We start from the raw sequence: 21,352 nt of genomic DNA, 5'->3' as shown, positions 1-21,352 counted from the left end.
AGCATTTCCTTGTCTTGTATCCCAGTCTGTTGTATCCAGTGTCTGATTTCTCCAAGTAGATGTTAAGCTAGAAAATTGTGATGTTTTCTAGATGCCTTGTATCCATTGTTTGTATGTTCCAAGCAGATGTTGGGCTCTGTCTACCTCTGTCACAAAAAAAGGCTTGAAGTTCAACCCTAATCTATTGTTCAGATCCCTGATACCTTCTGGTCATTTTGTAGGAATGAAACAACAACTTGAACAAGAAGTTGCAATTCAGCTTTCCTTTAACTGAGTTTGAGGTGATCATGATCAGAATTCATGTCAAACTCCTGTAGCTGTTGTAACATGCAGTTATTGCTCAGCTGTGGATGTAAAATGTAATAATGAGGGTCTGCATGCCCTTTTTCGTTAACCGTTATGGGCTATTTTAATTTACCGTTAATCGTTGCCAGCCCGCTCTAATTCAACGTTAAGCGTTATCAGTATATTCATCGTGAAGCGTTATTGGTCATTTTAATTCAACGTAAAACGTTATTTGTCATCCTAAATTCAGCGTTAAGCGTTAATGAATAATTCTTCGTTACGCCTAATTTTGCCTTTCAAAGTGCAGGAAAATGCGTCTTTGAAGGTTTAAAAATACAAAATTTCCCGGGGGAGAATGCCCCGGACCCCCTACATTGCTCGCGCCTTTGGCGCTCGACTCGCGCTTCTGCGCTATAGGTCCCTTCGGCTCTAGCCAGAAACAGCTTTCCCGTTAATTTCCGGAAGTTTGCGGAGAGTTACAGAATTTTTTTAAGGGTTGTCAACCTTGACAGGCAACTTAGTAAAATATGAAAACATCAGAAGGACCGACAAACACTCTCAACACGATTTGCCTCTCAAAATGCGGGAAATTGCGTTTTAGAAGGCTTAAAAATCCTAAATTTCCCGGGGGAGCATCCCCCCGGACCCCCCTAGATTACGAGCGTATTTGGCGCTCCTCTATTAAAATCCATCGGTAAAACTGGGCAGACTAAAAAAATGCAAGCTGGCCGACGTCGACTCGGACTCCCCTGTATTTGTTGACGCACTCGGGGACCAGCCAGGTGGGAAACACAGGGAACACATACCTTTAATGCGTGCTTCATTACATGTAAGATATACGTAATTTTGTCAGTGATCACCTTTTCTCACAAAGCGAGATACCAAATCCAGTGCAGCTCGAAAAAAAAAGCCTGTCAATTTACCGTTAAGCGTTGCCGACCGTCCTGAATTTACCGTTAAGCGTTATCGGCCCTGCTGAATTCACCGTTAACCGTTGCCAGGACCCCCCATGCAGACCCTCAATAATGCTGTAGTTCATTTCATCATAATCTGTGAAAAGTAGATCGAGACAGTGATTGATAAACATGTACATTTTGACATTGTCACAAAGTGATAGATCAGTGGGTTTTTATCTGTTTCTACTAACTCCTCCTGTTTCTTACACAAGCTAGCATATAGCTCGAATTTAGGTTTCCTCCTCATAAGAAACTGAGAAGCTGGTTCAGATAACCTAAACAAAGGCAGGCTATCCTTTGGTCCCAGTGGGAACTGTCCAGGCATTCCTGCACAGTCGGCCCTTGGCTAGCTGGGGTCACAGGAAGGCTAAGGGGGCAAGGTGCTGTATCATATGTCACTCCTGTTCCTGTTCCACCAGGAACTTAGAAAACTAAATAAATAAGAGTAAATCTAGTATCCTTTTAATAGCCTGACTTTATAAGAGCAAAGACAAGTTCAGTTCAAGGTTGCAGAGATACATTGTAGATAGGGGGTGATCACTCTCAAATCAAACTTGAGGGTGTTTTTATCGAAACTCCTTGGACAGAGCAAGCTAAAAGTGCCCGGTAGTTTTGACGACTATACCAAAGTCAACTCAAAAGGGGGGTAGGAATAAAGTACATATACATTGTTGTCACATCAAATCAAGTTCAAAAGCATTTTCCAAATTCCTCAGTCTCCACTTTTTTTATTTTAAGTCTAAAAATCTCATTGCCACACATGAAAAGATACAGTTTGTACTTTTTTATATGGGGAGTTTAGACCCTTAGACCCCGTGAGGTACATGTACATGTACCCTTCAGTCTGCTCTACCAGGACACAGATGGTAACTTGCAAGTCAGCCGGCCACTCTTCTCTCCCTAGTTGGTTGATAAGACTGTGAGCTTTTTTTTTCAAGCAGATGTAGGGTCTGGTTCAGTGTTTTACATGTCTTTGCAACATTTGTACATGACTTTGGTGGACCATTAATAGTACTAGAGTAGCCTCATCATACACCTGTATGTACCTGTGTGCTATCTCAGTCTATAAATGTGTAGGTTGTGGAATTAATATAGTTTTCTTTTTTTTTTGTAATTTGTAAGTGAAAATCATTCAAATTGTAGGATGGGATTGAGTGGATTTTCTTGTAAGGCCACACCAATTCGATTTGTTGGTTCTCCGATTTTTTCAGAAAAAAATGAAGTGACAAGGCGGAAAAAAGGTAAAAATAAAAACTGAGGTCTAGGAATCCTATTAATTAGTATTATAGCCCCAAATGCATGAAGTCAACACAAAGGCCGGGTTGAAATTTAAACAATGAATTTTGAACTTAAAATCAAAAGCTACTAGGAAGAAAAGGACTTTTTTTTTTTGCAATTCAGAAAAAAAAATTAAAAGAAAAATCCGAGAACCAACAAATTGGTGTGGCCTAAGTGAACATGCACCAGTCATTTTGCCTGGTTCAGTCAAGACTACATTCATTTCATTGTCTCTCCTCCTTGGTCCTTGAGTCAGTAACCCGGCATGATTCGACCCCCATCGGTGAGGGGCGTCTACGGTAAAATTTCCATGTTGACCCTTCCTTTTACTTAAGTGTCTTACAGCTTTATATTCTGTGTATTCTTGAAGACTGGTAAAGAGCAGACAGCCTAACCCTGAGCTCCAGGAACAAGAAGCCCCCAAGGAAATAGTCTATTACACCACAGCCCCCCACAGTTAGCACACTAGTTCACTCTAGATCTGGTGTGTTACGGATCTGGCATCCCTAAGGAGAGACTGTTCTGTTGTAAAGAAACTTTAATCTTCAAGTTAATATTAAAGTGTGTTACATCATTGTTGGAGATTAGAGCTTCACCAGTGGTTAAAACAACGACTCAAAAAAGTATGTAACATATTGTACTATTGTAGTGCAAGCATGGTTTTGAAAATAAATGCTGGCTCCGAGATCCAGCCAGCCAAGAGAAAACCATATCACAGCCAAGGCTCTTGCAGATATAATATGGATACCAGACTAACACTAAATGAACTCCATGATATGACATGAATTGAAAGGTTTGGAAGGAAGGGTCGGTGAAAATGCAACCTCCACACCTGACCAATGTTTTGGCATACACCTATTGTTACCAGGAATCCTACCCAAGAATTGCCGATAAAAGCATGTCACAGTACCTTCTGAGGTTTCTTTCAAAGAGAATAATACACAGTTTCTGGAAATAGTTCATGATAGCTGTGTACTTAGCACAAAATGTGAGATATGTAAGAGTTACCCCCATTGGCGGGCAAGGTTTCCCACTGATCCGGGATTTTTTGGCTAGATTTTTAGACTAGAAATCCCCTACCAAAGCCACAACTTTTTTAGCCCATGAGTCACTTCCCCAAAGCTTTTCCACGTCTTATAATATGAAATGAAATAGCTATTCATTTTTTTCAGTGTGTAGTTGTTCTTCTTTACCATAACCTAGAGAACTGACCCAGCAGGCTCTGGTGGCCATAAGGTTAATTCATCTTGCCATGCCTGTCAAGACTGCACAAAAATGAACAGACATGTGTCTGGGGCGATTCCTCTGGGCAAGTAGAAATCAGAGTGGGATTGGTCAGTTATCACATGACATGAGTCTAGTCCCAGAAGGAGGATTACAAGATCGGTGAGGATTGGTCAGGACAGGTCACATGCCTACATCCCCTACACTTTTTGGTTGATATCCCCACAGTTTAGGCTGACAGCCTAACAGTTTTCCCCTCAGTTGCATAAAATAGCCCCACAGTTTTTCATAGTCTCACACTATGTGGATATTACCACAGTAAATTAACAGCTCTTATTGGCTGAGGGGACGTGGCCTTGGGCTAAGGGAATGTTTGCACTACAGTATTAGCATTTATTGTTCAGCAGAATCACAGTGTTGACTTTTGAGTCACTCTACAAATCACAATCTTCATTGACAACCCCCAGGGTGTTCTTCAAAGTTCTGTCAGCCAGGGGCTAACTGAGGGCACATGATAGCCTCTGATACAAATCAATCTGTCATGTGCCTTGTTACAAGTTAATCCTTAAGTAAATACTTGCAGCAGATAAAGCAGCATGAAACAGCTTCTGGTGTTAGCAGTAGCAAGACTTGCAGTCCAACTAGTACAGTGGAGGTACATTTTGTGAGGGAAAGAAAGCTTAAGCACAACTTACATGTATAATAATAAGGGAATTATAAAGAATGATGCAAAGTCTTTATAAGCCTTAGGTGATACATGTACAAATGTAGTAGAAGAAAGAGGGGGGAAATTTATCAGGTCTTTAACTGTGTAAAGCCTACTAAAGGAAGAAAAAAATGAACTACTATGTAGTGCGACTATAAAATTAATTTTTCATTATCAGTAGCTTCTATGTGGAGTATAGTTTTTGAACACTAACACACACAGCTCTTCGCTGAAGGAATTTGTGTGCAATGACATACATGATGTAGAAAACTATTGTTCCTACTGGGTTTCTAACTGCACAAGACTGGGTTCAAGACTGCCATACGAGTTAGAAATTGGAACAAAGTCAAAGTTATGATTGAAGACTTTTGCTTTCAACCGTGTTATGATTTATGGCAATTACAGCTTTACAAAATGAACTGTGGTACTGTCATAGTCTTCATGACGGATGGAACTCACATGTAAGAGACAACCATAAAAATCTCTTGCCTGTTTGTGGGTTGTACAACTCCTGCAGGTCACTTTATGCTTGTGTCAATGGGAAAAGTTTTCAGGACCAAGAAAATGCAGTCGCTATAATATATATGGTTAGGTGGTCGGCTTGAAGAGGTGAAAAATTATTCACATTACATAATGGAAAATTCTCATGTTTGATTGACACATAATTGTAATGTTTATGGACTCACGTCCTACATTGTATGTGTTTGCTATCCCTGTGCTGCAAAAAAACATACAAGACAGGACATTCTGCCAGGTACCTTCCAAAAGCACAAATTAAAGAGTTTGCAGATGGTGCACACAACTACTTCTGCCATGTACCCAGCCATCTCTGGCCGCCATCACTGAGCACCGAGCACAACATCACGCCACGTGTACAAGAACTCAAGCTTCAGGCTGACAATGACCATCAGCATGAAACACTGTGACCTGAATGACCTGAAAGTACTTGTGCCTGAAATGTGTGTGCCATCTGTAAACTCTTTTGTGCTTTTGGAAGGTACTTGGCAGAATGTCCTGTCTTGTATGTTTTTTTGCAGCACAGGGATAGCAAACACATACAATGTAGGACGAGTGTGAGTCCACTGACTCTCTAACATCAGAAAATAAATAAGGCATTGCAAATTCCTTCATATTTTGCATTTGGATACAGAATTCTGCATTTGGGTTGCAGAATTCTGCACCTGAATGCAGAATTCTGCATCCGAATGCAGAATTCTGCAGAACTGACCTAGTCCCAGGGGACCTACAGTGTATCGATGATACCTACGCAACTTTCAGCGAGTAATATAATAATGTCTTAATGGTGAAAGGAGGTCCGGAATTAGAGTCAGTCCAGAATTAAAGTGTTGTCTGTTTGTAGTATAATTATGCAGTTTGCACAAGGTATATGCACCTATGTGCACTTTGCACATAGCTGTGTGCAGTTTGCACATAGTGTGTGCACTTTGCACATAGCTGTGTGCAGTTTGCACATAGTGTGTGCAGTTTGCACATAGGTGTGTGCACTTTGCACATAGGTATGTGCATTTTGCACATAGGTGTGTGCACTTTGCACATAGGTGTGTGCACTTTGCACATAGGTATGTGCATTTTGCACATAGGTGTGTGCATTTTGCACATAGTGTATGGAGAATTTCTCGTTTTAGTTGGGAATGTGTTATATATAAGGTTTGGGTATATTTTAAAGTCAATAATGACGTGTAATGACATGCTGCCAGTGTTGCCAAATGTCCCATGAACACTAAATGTAGACCTGGACTTAAATATTTGTCTTTGAATTTGAGATTGAACATGATTTGTAAAGAAACTGTACCATTTTTTTGGCTGACTGGCAGAGAGAAAGAGAGAGAGAGAGATACCTGTACATGTATGTAGATTATACAAACTAGCTTGGGTACTATCATCAATAACACAGCTCACTGTCCGTTTTCATCAAATTATTCATAGTAGCAAGCAAAAACGAAGAGCCAGCATATACAACATAACTAACCTGCTTAATAATATGCAGGACTGGTATTTACATGTAAGCGTGTCAAAAACTTCAAGCTCTCCCACCCTGGGGCATTGTCTAGTGCATATCCAGGTTGGATGGCACACAAGCTCGAATCAATAACTCTCACAATGTTAATAACTGTTGACTTGCCTTGTACTTTCTAAGGTTATTTATTTGTGTCTCAAATTGTATTATGTGATTTGATTACTTTTTGTATTGTTTTGTCATTTTATTCGTATGGCTGCTTTGAAAAGGTGTTTCATGTCAGAAACACCTTTTTGCCATGCCATCCACAGTGCATATTGTACGTGGTAAAGCTTAATAAATAAATAAAGATAAAAAGCAAGTTCCTTGACTCTAAGGTTTCTTTCTTCCCCGTAGGTTGACCTGTCCACGTACGAAGCGGAGAAGACGTTGGAGAGTTGGGAGGAGCAGCTGGAGCAGCTGAGAAAGGAGCGCAGCGTGCGCACCATCCAGCGCCAGATCTCTGCAGCACAGATGGTCCAATCACTGCGCGTACTGGCCTTCAAGAACGGGGAGGGCTGGTTCGCCGAGGGGACTGTGCTGGTGGGGTCCAGTGTCTATGGGGTGAGCATTTGTTTTCAGACAAATTTTTGATATTAAGGCCACACCAATTTAATTTGTTGGTTCTTGGCTTTTTTCAGAAAAAATATGAAGCGACAGGGCGGAAAAAGAATAAGAATAAAAACAGCGTTAGGCATCCTATTATAGCCCCAAATGCTTAGATGGGAGCCATGAAATCAACACAAAAGGCTGGGTTAAAATTTAAACAATGAATTTTGAACTTTTAATCAAACCACTGCATGGATAGATGGGAAAAGTGTAACAACTAGGAAGAAAAGGACTTTCCTTTCTTTTTGCGAATCAAAAAAAATGAAGAGGCGAATCCAAGAACCAACAAGTTAAATTGGTGTGGCCTAATGAAAGAATGCATCTACATGTAATAGATCATCATCATCATGTAATGGTTAATTCTTAGTATTTGGAGGGACATAACAAAATTGCTCATGATTACTACGAAGAAGACAGATGGACAATGATCCGTTTTGTTTGTCTACACGCAGCTCCTGGAGCAGGCCACCCACCGGCTGAACCTGGCGAGCGCCGCCCGGCGGATCTACACGGCAGACGGTAACCTGGTGCTGGACATGAAGGAGCTCATTGACTGGGCTGTCAGCGACTACGAAGAACAGGTGACATGGGGATTCAAACATGTGTATACTATCTGTTAGGGTACATGAGCATGTCAGCAGAACTTATTGCACCAGCGCGAAACCCGTAATGTATTGTCCATAGCACCTGGGCAGAACTTCTCATATAAGGTCGTATTCGTGCATATAAGTTTAATATCATGTCTGTAGTTTCCAAATGTTATGTCGGAAAAAATATTGTCTGCAACAGGCAAAATTCTGATGCAACGTTGACCCAAAATCCAACGAAAACCGTGAAAAATGGGGGTTTGGTGCAGGTGCAAATGCTGACGTGCTGGGCACTCTTTTTAAAAGGAAGAGCTTTCTTAAAAAAGAAAAAAAATTGTCCTATAAATTGTCCATAAAATTAAAGAATAGGTTGTGGCTATGACAATTGTAATTGAACCATGAATAATTGACCATTTTACCATGAAAATACTGTAATCTTGCAAGTTACAGCAAATTTGTTCTATGAAATATTTCAGAAATAGGCCATAGAAATTAAGCATAGGTTGTAGCCATAAAATCATTGCATGCATAATTTAAAGTCCTGCATGGAAATATTATAATCTTGCAATTTCTTTCCCTCAGACTAAACTGGAGCAATTTGAAAGTCTGGCAAATGTAGCTATTTCTGTTGTCTTGATGTCTGAAAAATATTTCAGGTAAAAGAAGAGCAGCAAGGAACGACAAATGGAGAGTCAGCTGAATCTTATGTTGAGGGAGTAAGTCTGTGACTGTGTTCTGAGGAACTAAGGGCACCTTATGTTTACCCTCACATAGTCTTAAAGGCATCTGATGCAATTTCAGGGCAGAAAAACAAAAAATATTCTGGATGAGGAAGTCTATCTGATATCAACATTTATTGCCATTTCTTAGCACATTTTTGTCATCAAAACAGCTAGGCAAGAAGTCCCTTAATTTTTTAGTACCACTTAAAATAGCTAGAACCAGCCTAGTAGTACAATATGAAACTTACTGCCCTAGCTGAAATCACTTTGGGTGCCTTTAAGGTACATGAAATGCTGTTCTTTGGGGTGAACCCTTCTCACTAAGTGTTGAAATAATTATCTTCTTTATTTCAGTGGTTGCATATGATGAGCGTATCTTGTAGACTGGTCTGTGGTCTTCTAAACAAGCACAAATTCCCACTTCTTTGGTTAAAAAACAGAATTTTTTTTATTTAAAAGCAACTCTCTTTTCAGCACCATGCACGGTGATAAGGAACAGGCATGGGTACACCTTCTAACTTTGAAATAAAATGAATAAATAGAATAGTTCTTATGTTGGTATCATAGACCCTTGTCCTCATGTTCCCCTAGGTTCAGGCATATTTGCATGATGAGAAGGACCAGAGAGAAATGACTCAGGAGGAGAACAGAAAAGAGGAGGGGGCAGGAGATACAATGGAACAGCCTGATGGTAAGTCTTCAATTTGTTTGGAATATGATTTCGTTTGGAATGAGTCTGCTACATGTAAAATGATTAAAGACATTAAATGCATTGTCCAGGTCACATTTATCTGCCACCCTGAAAACAATTCTCAAAAGTGAGCTCCAATGCTCATGACCAACCAGGCACAATCTCAACTGCAATCCTACACTAGAGGTCTCTGAAACACATTTTTCAGCATATTTTCAAAAGTGCCAGAAATATATCACCTATCAGATAAATATTCACATTCCAGTGCAACTATGATTTTCAGTTCATTGTTATGGCAATTTGACAATTGTTTTTTTTTCATCGAATTATGTCAGTGTGCAAAAGTATATATTTGTCTCCTGTCTTCAAATCCACTTAATCCTTGGGAATATGAGATTAGGATGAGATTAGGTCTTGGTAGAATGTGGACAACACTCAGTAAGCTTATCTCCCCCCTCCCCCCCACAACCTAGAACTTGAGTTCACCTACCGCTACACCAACGACGACTTTGACTACTGCTGGGACGGCTTTGAACTTCCCGACCCCAGCTTCACCTTCAGCTTCGAGGTCAAGGCCGCCAGCGACGCCCACATCGCTCTCTCGGAGAGCAACGCCAACGAGGACGGGATGTACGAAATAGTGATCGGGACCATGATGAACAGAATGTCCGCCATCCGTCAGTTCAAACACGAGGGGTTACCCGACATCAGGATAACACAGAGGTTTGTAATATTTGTGAACACCTACGAATATTACTGTTTAGTAACTTTAAGCACTGGGTCTATATTGCTCTGTACTTAACTTGTGCTCTCAAAGTTTTATATCTGCAAAACTTTGTGTAATTCAGCCAACTTGGCTGCCAATGCAATGTGAACTAGAAATTTAACATTTTGCAAAGCATAATATGTTAACCTTCGAATATGGTCTGCTCTGTTAATTCTTATTTGAACACATTTTCATATATCATATGGTGACAGCAGTCTAAATCCCTCCCACTATAAAATTGCAACATGATGTAACCCTACACTAGTTATGTAGACAGACCTCTTGTTCAGGTCATTGACCTTATTTGTTTGTAGAGGAACAGGAAGAAACTGAGCAAAAACAATATTATGTATTCTCGCTCAGGACTCCAGACATACTGTCTGCCAACGAGTATCACAAGTTCTGGATAAGCTACGACGGGAACGGGACAATCGAAGTACGGAGGGACGGGGAGGCGGACCCCATTGTGCAGTGGACCGACCCGGACCCCCTGCTTGTGAGATACGTGGGATATTCCACTGGACATGGTTGTGATGGGGAGTGGCACTTCACCTTCAAATCAGGTGGTTGTTTGATCTTTTAAACGTCACCAACTGACAGCTACATGTACACTGAATTTTGTCGGCAGTATGCTCACATCACTCATATTCTATCAAGTGATTATGATATAGGATGGTATGTAAACTATAATGTCAAAATAGATTTTGAATGGTGTAGGTTGGAATCTGTTGTTTGCTTTTTGCACTTCCTTTGAGTAAATAAAGCATTTAATTTGATAGCATGTTGGCAGAACGTATAACGTACGTACTGCACCTGCACGAAATCGAACTGTACAAAGTTAATGTACATACTATTAGCCTTTTGGCCAAATGTCTCATTTAATGTCATGTTTGCATAGTTACATGTATTCAAGGATGACATCTCATCTATAGTTTTCAGAATGATGTTTCAGATTTAGTTATCATCTGCAATGAGCAAAATTCTAATGCAATGTTGCCTTGTCATCCAACGAAAAAACGTTTTGCACAGGCACAGTAAATTTTGCCAACATGCTAGCATTGTTCAGTATTTTGTTAAATATGATTTCATTGATTATGTGCTGATGTTGACTGTTTACAGTGAGTATTTAGTGTGGTAATGTTTGTTCGAGCACTGATGTTGAACTGTTGCTTGGTCCCCAGATGAAGATGAGATAGATGGAGGTGGGACAAAGACTATGGACAGCAGCATGGCAGATAGTTTCAAGAGAATGGACATCCAGGGTATGTGGACATTAACATATAAGCATTCTTTCATGAGTTGGATTATATACTTTGATCAAATATAGTAAAGCAAAATTCTATACTGCATTTTGTATACTGCATGTTTTTAAACCAATGATTACCAATCTTAAGTTCATGTATTATAAACTAATAATAAAAATTATCTAAAATCAAAGATTGCAGATACATGTATCTGTATCTGTATCTGTATCTGTATAGCCGGTATAACCGCCTTTCGGCGTAACACACCAGCATGTAGGTGAAAAGACAGACTTGTCAGTTTGTACAATAAAGTTAATGACAAACTGTTGTACAGTAACAACATTAAGATAATCACAGTCAGTCTGATTAATAGATAGAATTACATAATGTATTTTATTAATAACACTCTGTTGTATACACAGGCTATGTTGTACTAATAGGTAGATGGCTTTATGATACCCGGTATAACAATTAAAGAATTTTGAGGCTACTTGTAAATTCAAGCTTGTGGTAAAGGCTGCAAGACTGACTGTCACAACTACATGTATCAAAAACTAATTGCTAAGTCTTGAAAACAAAGTGAATAAATCTTAATTTGTATCATTCTCTCTCTGTCCTGTGATGACAGAAAACACTACCAGAACGACTCTCAGGGACAGACCGTCGTCAGCCCAGGTGGGTGAGCGTGAGCGGCGCGGGAGTGACAGCGGCACACGACAGCGGCACAGCAGCGTGGACGTGAACATCCAGGAGCTGATCCGCCATCCCATCCCGGTCTGGGTCTCCTGTGGGGAGCCCTTCATCAGTCCTGATGGTAACACAGGCATCTTTTTTTTTTGCTTCATATAGCTAGATAAAACCTGAAGCACTAACTAAAGTCATTATCTAATTTCAAAAATGATACAGAACATCTAGAATGATGCAATAATACAAAACGTTACTTATTATATTAGAACTTATCTAACCAACCTGTGTGATGGCTTACTTTTGGGTGACAGTCTGATTCCACCTCTGACTCCATATTCAGCTTTAGTCTTGACAATGAAACAAGTCTTAAACATTTTAAGAATGAAGAATATAAAGAAGAAGGAGATACATTGTACATGATATTTCATTATTTGTTGATTAGGCATTAAAAAAACTTATACAGCGTATATAATATGGATGTCTATTATATAGTAAGAATTTTAAGGTTTTGGGCAGAGCGTCACAGATCAATTTGAATGATTGACATGACTTTTTTTTTTTTGTTTTAATTTAACACTTGTGGTCTGATTAATTGATTGAATAGACTGGTAAAAAAGAACTGGGTGTCCAGATTCAGGTGTATTTCACAGCAGCCAAGTGAAGGGCTTGGACAGCAGACAATTTGCATCATGATTGTTTTAATCAGTAGTTTTAATGGCCAGATTAATCAATCAATTGGACTCAGTCTGGTAAAAATATAAAACTGGAGGAAGGCTAAGATGGATTTCTATCCTGTGCAGTTGTTGCGAGTCAGCGTGCGCTGGACCAGGTCCATCGAGAGGAGCGTGAGAGCGTGCTGAAGGAGCTACAGAAGGAGAAACACATTCTGCACCAGATGCAGGGTAAGGCACTACTTACTAAAACTATGATCTGATGGCTTAAACTCAAGTCACATACATTGTATGATCCACCTTCATTGGAGGGTTTTCCATGCCGATCGCACTATAACTTCAGAAATAATAGAAAATCAAGAAGAACTCACTCGACAGGTGCAGTTGTTTAAAAAGTAAGCTACGTATCGGCCTTGTCAGCCATCAGCAAACTTGCAGCAGAGGAGAGGGAAGGGCCCCTGAAATCTTCGAAAATGAAGCCAAGCCAGGAGAGAAACTACTGTACTCATTTCTTTCCAAGTCTATCACTGTAATATCGTTGCGGCAGTAACTTTCCAAGCATACATTTCATGTAGATGCATCCTACAATGTCGCATGCTTTAGTTTTGGGCTTCTGATTAAACATCTAACTCCAATTTAGGTTAAGTCTTAAAACTGACAGACTGTGAGTGTGTATATGATAGCATAATGTGTTGTGAGCTAATTTTATGTTACTGTTACAGTACCAGGTCGGCGGTACAAGGGCCTGTCCCACCCCAGGTTTGTGTGTAAATGTTCAATGTTGTTTCCAGGTCGGCGGTACAAGGGCCTTTCCCACCCCAGGTTTGTGCCCACCACCAGCAGTAGGAACCCTGTGATGTTGGAGGGGGGGTGGATGGAGCCCACCAGGGATGAAGTCACCAGGGAAGAGGCTGTGGAAAAGCTTGAGGTCAGTGTATGAGTTAAAGGAGAATAGGGTCTGTGAAATGTAACTTCTCAGACATGTAAGGTACTGAGGGTTCAAAGTACCCAGTGGACTCTCCCATGCTTGCCATACAACAATTACAAGTAAATTGTTTTCTGTGCAAGACTTGTTTGGAGACATTAGGTTGCCCAGCTTGCAAGTTATCTTTCTTAATACATACAAAGCAACCTTTTTAAAATTTACAGTGCCTTCTTCATAGTGTATGCACTGTTCTAATCTACTCAAAAGATAAAAGATATGTGAGAAGATGAACTTACAGTGACTGTCTATATGTTGGAATATGTATGTAACAATGAGGCAGTTTGTTACAAATGTATGTTGTATATTTTATCATTATGATAATACATTGTACATACATGTATGTGGAGATTATCATGATCATTATATACTACATGACTGTCCTACATGTACATGTACTGTAGGTCAATCTGGTAGCTATTGCTGCAGTTGTAAGAGAGGAAAGGTTGCATTGCCTGAGCTTTTTTGGAATAGTTTGCTATTATCCTTCATGACTTGTACAAATATACATTGTACATTGAATCAGTTATAATGCAGGAAAAAAACAGGAGAAAACTAATATATTCACAAATATCTATCACCCCCCCTCCTTAGACCCACCTGTCAGAAGTGAAGGCAGTTCAGAAGGTGGAGCGTAAGAAAGCCGGCGTGGGCCCTCGTACCGTCAGGACCAACAGGAAACTATACGAACAGCCAACCACGGTCAGTATGCTTGTTTCAGCCCTTGTTTGTTCATGAAATACACAAATCGGCCTGCTTACTGCTTTTCATTGAGATCATGAGAGAACAGGTCAGGGTCAGACAAAATACATGTAGTCTAAGACTTGTATTTTTCCCTATAAGGCCTAGGGAAAAAATTTTCTTGTTTCAGTCTTGAAAAAAATTAGGGTCGGTAGCTATAGGACTGGTATAGGGTCCCGGATTATGTTTTTTATTTCTTTCAAAATTCTTTTTCTTTCATCAGATTTTGGCAATATGTAGTGATCCAACTTGTGAAAAACTTGCATGAGGACACTTATATTTTCAATGTCAATGTTGGAAAACTGAGTACAACATTTCATCACTCAGGTGTCAATCCCTTAGCAGGGTGCACCCACAAAACAAGGCTTAGGGTCTGCAGTTTTTTGAGGGTTGGTAGGGAAACAGGAAACACAACTGTAATGGTCTTTTTTTCCCAAGGCCTAACAACTTACAATGTACTGTACATGTAATTATACATCATTGAAGTCTTAACAAATCCAGAAAATTAGCTGTAATAAATTCATGCTATTACTAGTATTAGACGTCATGTATATCCTTACATATACATGATTGTAGTATTACAAAAACGCATAACAAAATAAATGATTGCATATGTATCCATTCACTATGGAACCATATCATTATGATCATAATAATTATGGAATATGGTATCATGTAGTTTCTTTCAGGACATAAGGCTATCACTCACTTTAAGTCAAAGAACAATGTTCAACTTGTTTCTCTCCAGAAACGTGTGTTGGTGTACCCTAACGGGGAGTCAGCAGACAAGGCTGTGTATGCCTGGGGAGCTAACCTGCAACAGGTACATGTATATTTAGGGAAAACACTGAAGGGAAAATATTGGGCAGGGAGAACTGAAAATAAGCCATGGTAGGCACGTCATGTAAAGCAAACATTCACAGTCTGTGTTATTGAAGCAAAACATCACATCAAGTACATAATAGAATACAACACGGTCATGTATCTTGTATTACCTGAAGTACCAGCTCGGTGAATAGTTCAAAGGCCGAAGGGAGATTCAACCCGCGGGAGGGCTGGGACCAAGGTTGAAGCGGAATACTCCGTGTTGTATTTTATGTCATACCCACCCAAGAAAACACGCCCAATGCAAAATGTGCCAGAATTTTCTGTCCCTAAACCAAGAAATGCAACATCAATTTCAAGGCCCAAATCAGGTAGATTTTCTGAAAGCAGACACCCAGCTCAGGCAAAACTCGTTTGAATTATTGTATGAAATATTTTGGAAACCCGTGTGATAACCAAATAGAACTCCGGGCTAGTTCCCCGACTATATACATGTAGTTATCACTCTGGCTGGAACACCCATATTGAACATTATATTGGCCAAGGTATATGACATGAAAAGGTACAGTCATGTAACTATAATTTACTAGCTATTATTTATCTGTTTGTTTGTTTGTTTGTTTGATGTACATGTTCGTACAGGCAAGGTTGCCCAACTAGCAAGTAGCAATCATTAAGGGCGTCAGGCTTTGACATGTTAGTATCAACAAATTGAATGTAAAAGCTACATAGCTGTATGCTTACAATGAACAGGACTGGTGTACATTCTCTACCACTGAATTCCTTTCTAAGGCACCATAAATAATAAATGTCAGATCAAATGATAACAGTCAACTGTGTACGTGTAGGAATTTAAAGGGAAAAGCTAGGAAATTATAATTATTATACACTGGTCATAGTGGGCAGTCTTGGGATCATCTCAGGACGCAGGTCACATCGGACAGGTGCATGGACGCTATATTGTACAGGCAAGATTCTTAATGCTTAGGTCAATGAAAAATGTAAAAAAAGGAACTACATGTAGTAACAGAAGTAGCCACAATGGACAGGTGGTCTCTATGCAGAGGTGGCTGCTATTACAGGTTTAACTGTATCACAAACTGTAAGAATAATTAACAAAACTTTGTGTCTTTTTCCCTCTAGTTACTTGAATCCTGCACAATTCGTCTGAATCTTCAAAGGGCGGCACGTACACTATACACAGCTGATGGACAAAAGGTGGGTTTTCATGCTTGAAATTATCATAGTTATGATTACTTTAATCTGTTTTTTTAATGGGGTATCACAATCATCAACAATTTGCTGCTAGGATAAAATAAGAAACATGTACATACAATTTTTATGTTATTGACTCAACAAAAGTATAGGGACTTTCGTATGGTCTACTACAACTAAAATCAAACAAAGGGAAATACATGTATGGATAAAGTCATCCTACTTACAGAATATATAGTACATTGTACATGTACAATGTATATTATATTTATGCAGCAAACTTCGTACAGAATATATGTCAGTTGTACCATCAGCAGTTACATTATTTTCGTGTGGAACATTTTGTAGTGGGTCATTAAGTTAAACATGTTTCTAAATCTGTCTGGAATCCTTTTCTTCTCAGACAATCCTGTTGTTTGTATGTTTGTTTGTTTGACTGTTTGTTGTTATTTGTGTAGGTGCAATCCTGGGACGATGTGGAGAGAGATCAGCTGTTATGTGTGTCCAGTGGAGAAAGTTACATGAACAACAAAGGTAGAGACATATTTTGAATGGTGATATAATAGTATAGTCTGTCGGTATAAGAGAATAGTTATCATATAATATTATATATTTTATCATTTTATACAAATATGGAGGAGGATACACAAAGATAAACTTACAACATTCCAACAAAATTTTTCCAGACTGAGCATAATGTTTATAACGTTGCTGTAAACATATTCCAGACTTAGTTTCAATTTACTCAGCTTACACCAACTTGAGTTTCTTGCTCAAAATTTTGGGTCAGGTGCTTTTAAATTAACAAGTTGAACAAATTGTAATCAGATGAACGCTATTTGAGTTACCCTGTAACCTTTGTCGGTTATGGGACTAGGTAGGTACATTGTACATTATACATAATATACTATTAGGTATAGGTACTACAGTTAATATAAAATTACTTTACAGAACTATTTGAGTACCTTATGGCTAGCAGTTAGTCCTCTTTCTACTTCCAGTCTTGATGCATACTCAGTTTAAGAATCTAGTTTTGCTGCCCTGAAATTGCATTGGATGGCTTTCAAATTAAGTTAAATACCCTCCTCCCCTCCCTCTGCAGCCTCTAGAAGGAAAGTTGAGGTAAAGGCGGCGTGGTCACGAGCCAGGAAACAGGAAGGGATGGAGGCAACAGACGTGCTGACGGTCACACCTCGCACCAACCCTAAAGTAGAGGTACGGCTTTCTGTTAGATAATGTGTGACTGTACTTAATGTATGTCTGACTCGATAGTCGTACTTTCTTCTCTCTTGTTTCATCAAGACTGCAATTTGCTTACTAATAGCAAAAAATTTACTAACATTGTAGGGTGAAACTAAGTCATCAAATGAATGACTGAGTGTGTATTTGTGTTGTGTTGGGCCATGCAAGTTTGATTGTTGGTTTCAGCCTTCAAGTTGGGTATATAATTTACTACAGTATATTGTAGTAGTCTTTTTTGCAAAATCATGCCTGAAGGCTAATTGTTTTTACAAAGTCATTTATTATGGTCAATACAATTATATAATAGGGAAGAGACAACTACTGTCTTGAAAAGACTTGCTTGTTATGAGGTTTGACTTCTTTTTTGAAGGCAGTGGATAATGAGTATTATAGCAAAATATACACAGTGACTGTAGTTAAAAACTATTTCCAAGTTTTGACCTGTGAGCATTATAACACATACCTCATCTTGTTGAATGTCTTCAATCTTTTGTTTTACCGGGTGAATATTTAACTTTTAACTACAATTATGTCATGTACTGTACTGTATTTCAAAATCTATTGTGCTGTACATGTGCCCTATACTGATCTGAATTCTCCTCTCTCCATTTGAATGTCTCTTACCTACAGTCCACAAACTTTAAGGTATAAGCTGTGTTCCTTTTGCAATACAGTTTCATAGACCCTAGTCAGAAGATTCTACATTGAAAGACTTATAGATATGTAGATGATTAGAAAAATTATGAATAGAAGTTAAATGATAAATAGAAGTAGTCACCACTGTTGGAGCACAAAGGGTATTTTCTAGCAGAGAAGGGTACATGTATTATGCACACACAATATTATAATATTAATTCTATATTCAGCATGGCACTGTGTTGTGACTTCAGGAGCTGTTATATTTGTATCATTTCCCTTTCCCTTATTGGACAGAAAAGTACACACACAAGTAACTCAGCTTTGAAGTTTCTTAACATGTTTTATCTCTATTTCAGGTTGACCCGTACGGCCCCCCAGTCCTGGCTCTACCGGCTCCAGGAGAGGGGGGGAGCAAGAGGAGACCCCCTCTCCCCCCTTCTGCCGGCAAGAGGAGGTAAAGCCTGGACACCCCCAAACTGCAGTGGTACTGCCCTGGTTTCACTCAGTTTCGGATCATTCCAAGTCCAGATAGGGGTACTATATGAAAAAAAAGACTGAATGTATATTTAAGGTTTCTCTTGCCCTTTCTGTACGAATTTTACATAAGTGTAGAACCATAAGCTTCTGATCAATATATGTACCAATAGACAGTAATAATGTACATACTAAAATAGGGCTGTTTTGTTGTACAAAGGTTAAAGTTATAGGCTATTTTTGAGGGACATGTATAAGGTCTGTCCAAAAATAAGGCTTAATCATTATATATTACAAGTTAGGCAAATAGAATGTTATCAAAAGCTGTACAGTTATATTTCAAAATTTGAATGTTTGTCATCAGTACAAATGCTACATTCAGTTACTGTAGATGTTACACATAGCAGTTTTCATGTCAAAATACATCAAAACAACATGACACTTACTACTAGTAGATACAATGTATGGCATGCCAGACAATTTCATTATAGTAGGCTTAAAGTACTAAGGGTAAAGCCTGTCTTTGTTATTGGAGCAGACATACTTTGTACAATTGTGCTGTGTCATGGTTTCGCACCAATGATCAGAAAACTACAGTTGTACTTATAGGATATTATCATGATATATTTTACACGTATAAAGGTCTGATGTACATGATGTACAAAATTAATGTAATTTTGTTCAGCCGCTAGAAAAGTTTGTTAAACATTGCGCTGCATGATACATTTATATAATATTTACATAATTATTATATCCAGTCTTTACGATATTACATTTTACAGTACTTGGAAATAATCCCTACCCAAAGGATACTTTGCCTTGCTGATATTGCCTGTATAGTACATTGTAGTTCAATTTTAGCACTAAGCAGAAGAGGACTTATACATTGTATGTCACTGTACAATGTAAAGAAGGAAAAGGTAAAAAAATGACAATTATAATGTAACTGAGTGTTATGTTTATTCTAACACAATAAATGTGTTGTGTACACTTTTGTTCATAGTAATATGTACATTGACTACTGAATGAAAATGTGGAAATGCAATTTTTGGAACCGAACTGTGCAGCTATATTTGAAACTTTTTTCATATCAGCTACCATATCTCAGCATATTGCCTCCAACTAACCAAAATTTTCTGTAATATACATCTACCATGTTCAGAAATGTTTGAAATGTTTTTCTATAGTATGAACTGCTGGTTATGATCAGTTAGCTAGTACATATTTGGTCAAACATAGGTTAACAGCTCCATAGCTTGATAATGCATTGTGACCAAGGTTACAGGAATATCTGTTACTTTCTATCCCAGTAATCTATGATGCCATACTGCAGGTATAGCTTCTAAATATAGTACTGTATCAGTTATTCAGTATGACCAACAGAGATACTTGAAATATCACTGTTTTTGCCATAATGTTGAAGGGTAATTCTTGCACTTAGGATTGCAATCATCATAACCTCTTACAACAGTTAGGTATTGCTGTCTACCTGTAGTTCAACTTATGTTCTTTTTCTAGTTGGACATGGAGAGGCTAGTGTTCTGTATGCCCACAGATTATTATATAATATCATAAGAATTTGAGTGTTTTTTCTCTGTACATTTATTAACACTGGATCCACTGCTGCACCCATTTTTCTTTGACTTTGGTCAACATTATTATTCATAAACTGCTGCTATTTCATGCGAATTTGCATTATGATATATTTCAGAAATTCTGAATTGCATTGTATTTTAGTGAACACACAGCCACAAAAATGATTTATCATTTAAAACCACATATAAGGCTAGTAACAATTATTCTGCCGTTGATTGCAAGGGTAATATTACATGTAACTTAGAGACAAGCTGGTTTAAAGATTCATCTTACTAATAGGAAGTTAAAGATAATTGTTCGATTTTGGTCAGTAATTTTCTGTTGATGTTCTCAAAAATGTTCCAGTTATACAGCAGATTGAAAAATACGCAAAGCAATAAAGTAATTGTACATTGTCATACATGTACATGTAAGTACGTCGTTTTTTTGTTTCCATTTCATAAATGTTTCTGAAGTACATTAGGCCATGTTGATTTGATTATATGGATGACATCCGCACGCGTATGAATTTTCGGCGATTTTAAAAAAGTTTTCAACCATACTGTAAACCCTACAAAACAGTTGCTAAATAATAAATATTTACCGTCAAAAATATCGGAAAACAATACCAATCCGCCAAATTGAGACATAGCATGCCGGGGGAGTTGGTCTGCTGGAGGGCAAACTGTCCTCTCCAGCAGACCAACTCCCCCGGCATGCTATGTCTCAATTTGGCCGATTTCTACTCTTTCTAGCCGCCTCCCGAAGCCTGGTAGCGGCTAGGTGAGCGGCAGAAAAATGCCTCCCGTGACACTGACAAACTCCCGACAACCACGGGAGCAAGGTCGGTTGTGGTAAGCTGGTATTCGATGAGGTTGGTTTTAAATGCTAGTCTGCGCCAAAAGTTTAAAACAATACTCCATTCACCAGTTCTCCATTTTATGTATGAATTGCATGCGTAGAACAGTTTCCCCTTCAGCAGACCAACTCCAGTGGCACTATTTGGCCGCTTTCTAGTATTTTTCTACTCTTTCCAGCCGCCTCCCGAAGCCTGGTAGAGTTTAGTAGTACCTCTCTTCATCAAGCGAAACATCGACCTTTGCTACTACAGCTGTCGTGCAATCGCGGTCCAATCTAGGAACCACCCTCTATTGTACTAGTTCATTAAAAAATGACCATTTCGAAACTCACTTTGTTACAGTGAATGCCCCTCCCT

The 21,352-nt window shown here is 38.8% G+C and overlaps 1 protein-coding gene across 1 annotated transcript in view; it reads left to right on the top strand.

The window, feature by feature from the left end:
• LOC109470271 overlaps positions 1 to 20,261 on the top strand; it is a 66,309-nt gene extending 46,048 nt beyond the window's left edge. The window contains exons 33-47 of the mRNA XM_019769152.1: positions 6,824 to 7,030; positions 7,528 to 7,656; positions 8,976 to 9,075; positions 9,549 to 9,798; positions 10,205 to 10,404; positions 11,023 to 11,103; positions 11,714 to 11,899; positions 12,573 to 12,674; positions 13,235 to 13,371; positions 14,020 to 14,127; positions 14,915 to 14,989; positions 16,135 to 16,209; positions 16,665 to 16,740; positions 17,309 to 17,421; positions 18,444 to 20,261. Of these exons, the coding sequence (XP_019624711.1) occupies positions 6,824 to 7,030; positions 7,528 to 7,656; positions 8,976 to 9,075; positions 9,549 to 9,798; positions 10,205 to 10,404; positions 11,023 to 11,103; positions 11,714 to 11,899; positions 12,573 to 12,674; positions 13,235 to 13,371; positions 14,020 to 14,127; positions 14,915 to 14,989; positions 16,135 to 16,209; positions 16,665 to 16,740; positions 17,309 to 17,421; positions 18,444 to 18,545 (1,941 nt within the window). The 3' untranslated portion in view covers positions 18,546 to 20,261. The remainder of the gene's footprint in view (positions 1 to 6,823; positions 7,031 to 7,527; positions 7,657 to 8,975; positions 9,076 to 9,548; positions 9,799 to 10,204; positions 10,405 to 11,022; positions 11,104 to 11,713; positions 11,900 to 12,572; positions 12,675 to 13,234; positions 13,372 to 14,019; positions 14,128 to 14,914; positions 14,990 to 16,134; positions 16,210 to 16,664; positions 16,741 to 17,308; positions 17,422 to 18,443) is intronic.
• Positions 20,262 to 21,352: the final 1,091 nt, after the last annotated feature.

Source organism: Branchiostoma belcheri, unplaced genomic scaffold (assembly GCF_001625305.1).
Source record: "Branchiostoma belcheri isolate BF01 breed outbred unplaced genomic scaffold, Haploidv18h27 scaffold22, whole genome shotgun sequence".
NCBI lineage: Eukaryota > Metazoa > Chordata > Leptocardii > Amphioxiformes > Branchiostomatidae > Branchiostoma > Branchiostoma belcheri.
Note: the sequence above shows the minus strand (reverse complement) of the source record. Positions and strands in the feature narration are given on the sequence as shown.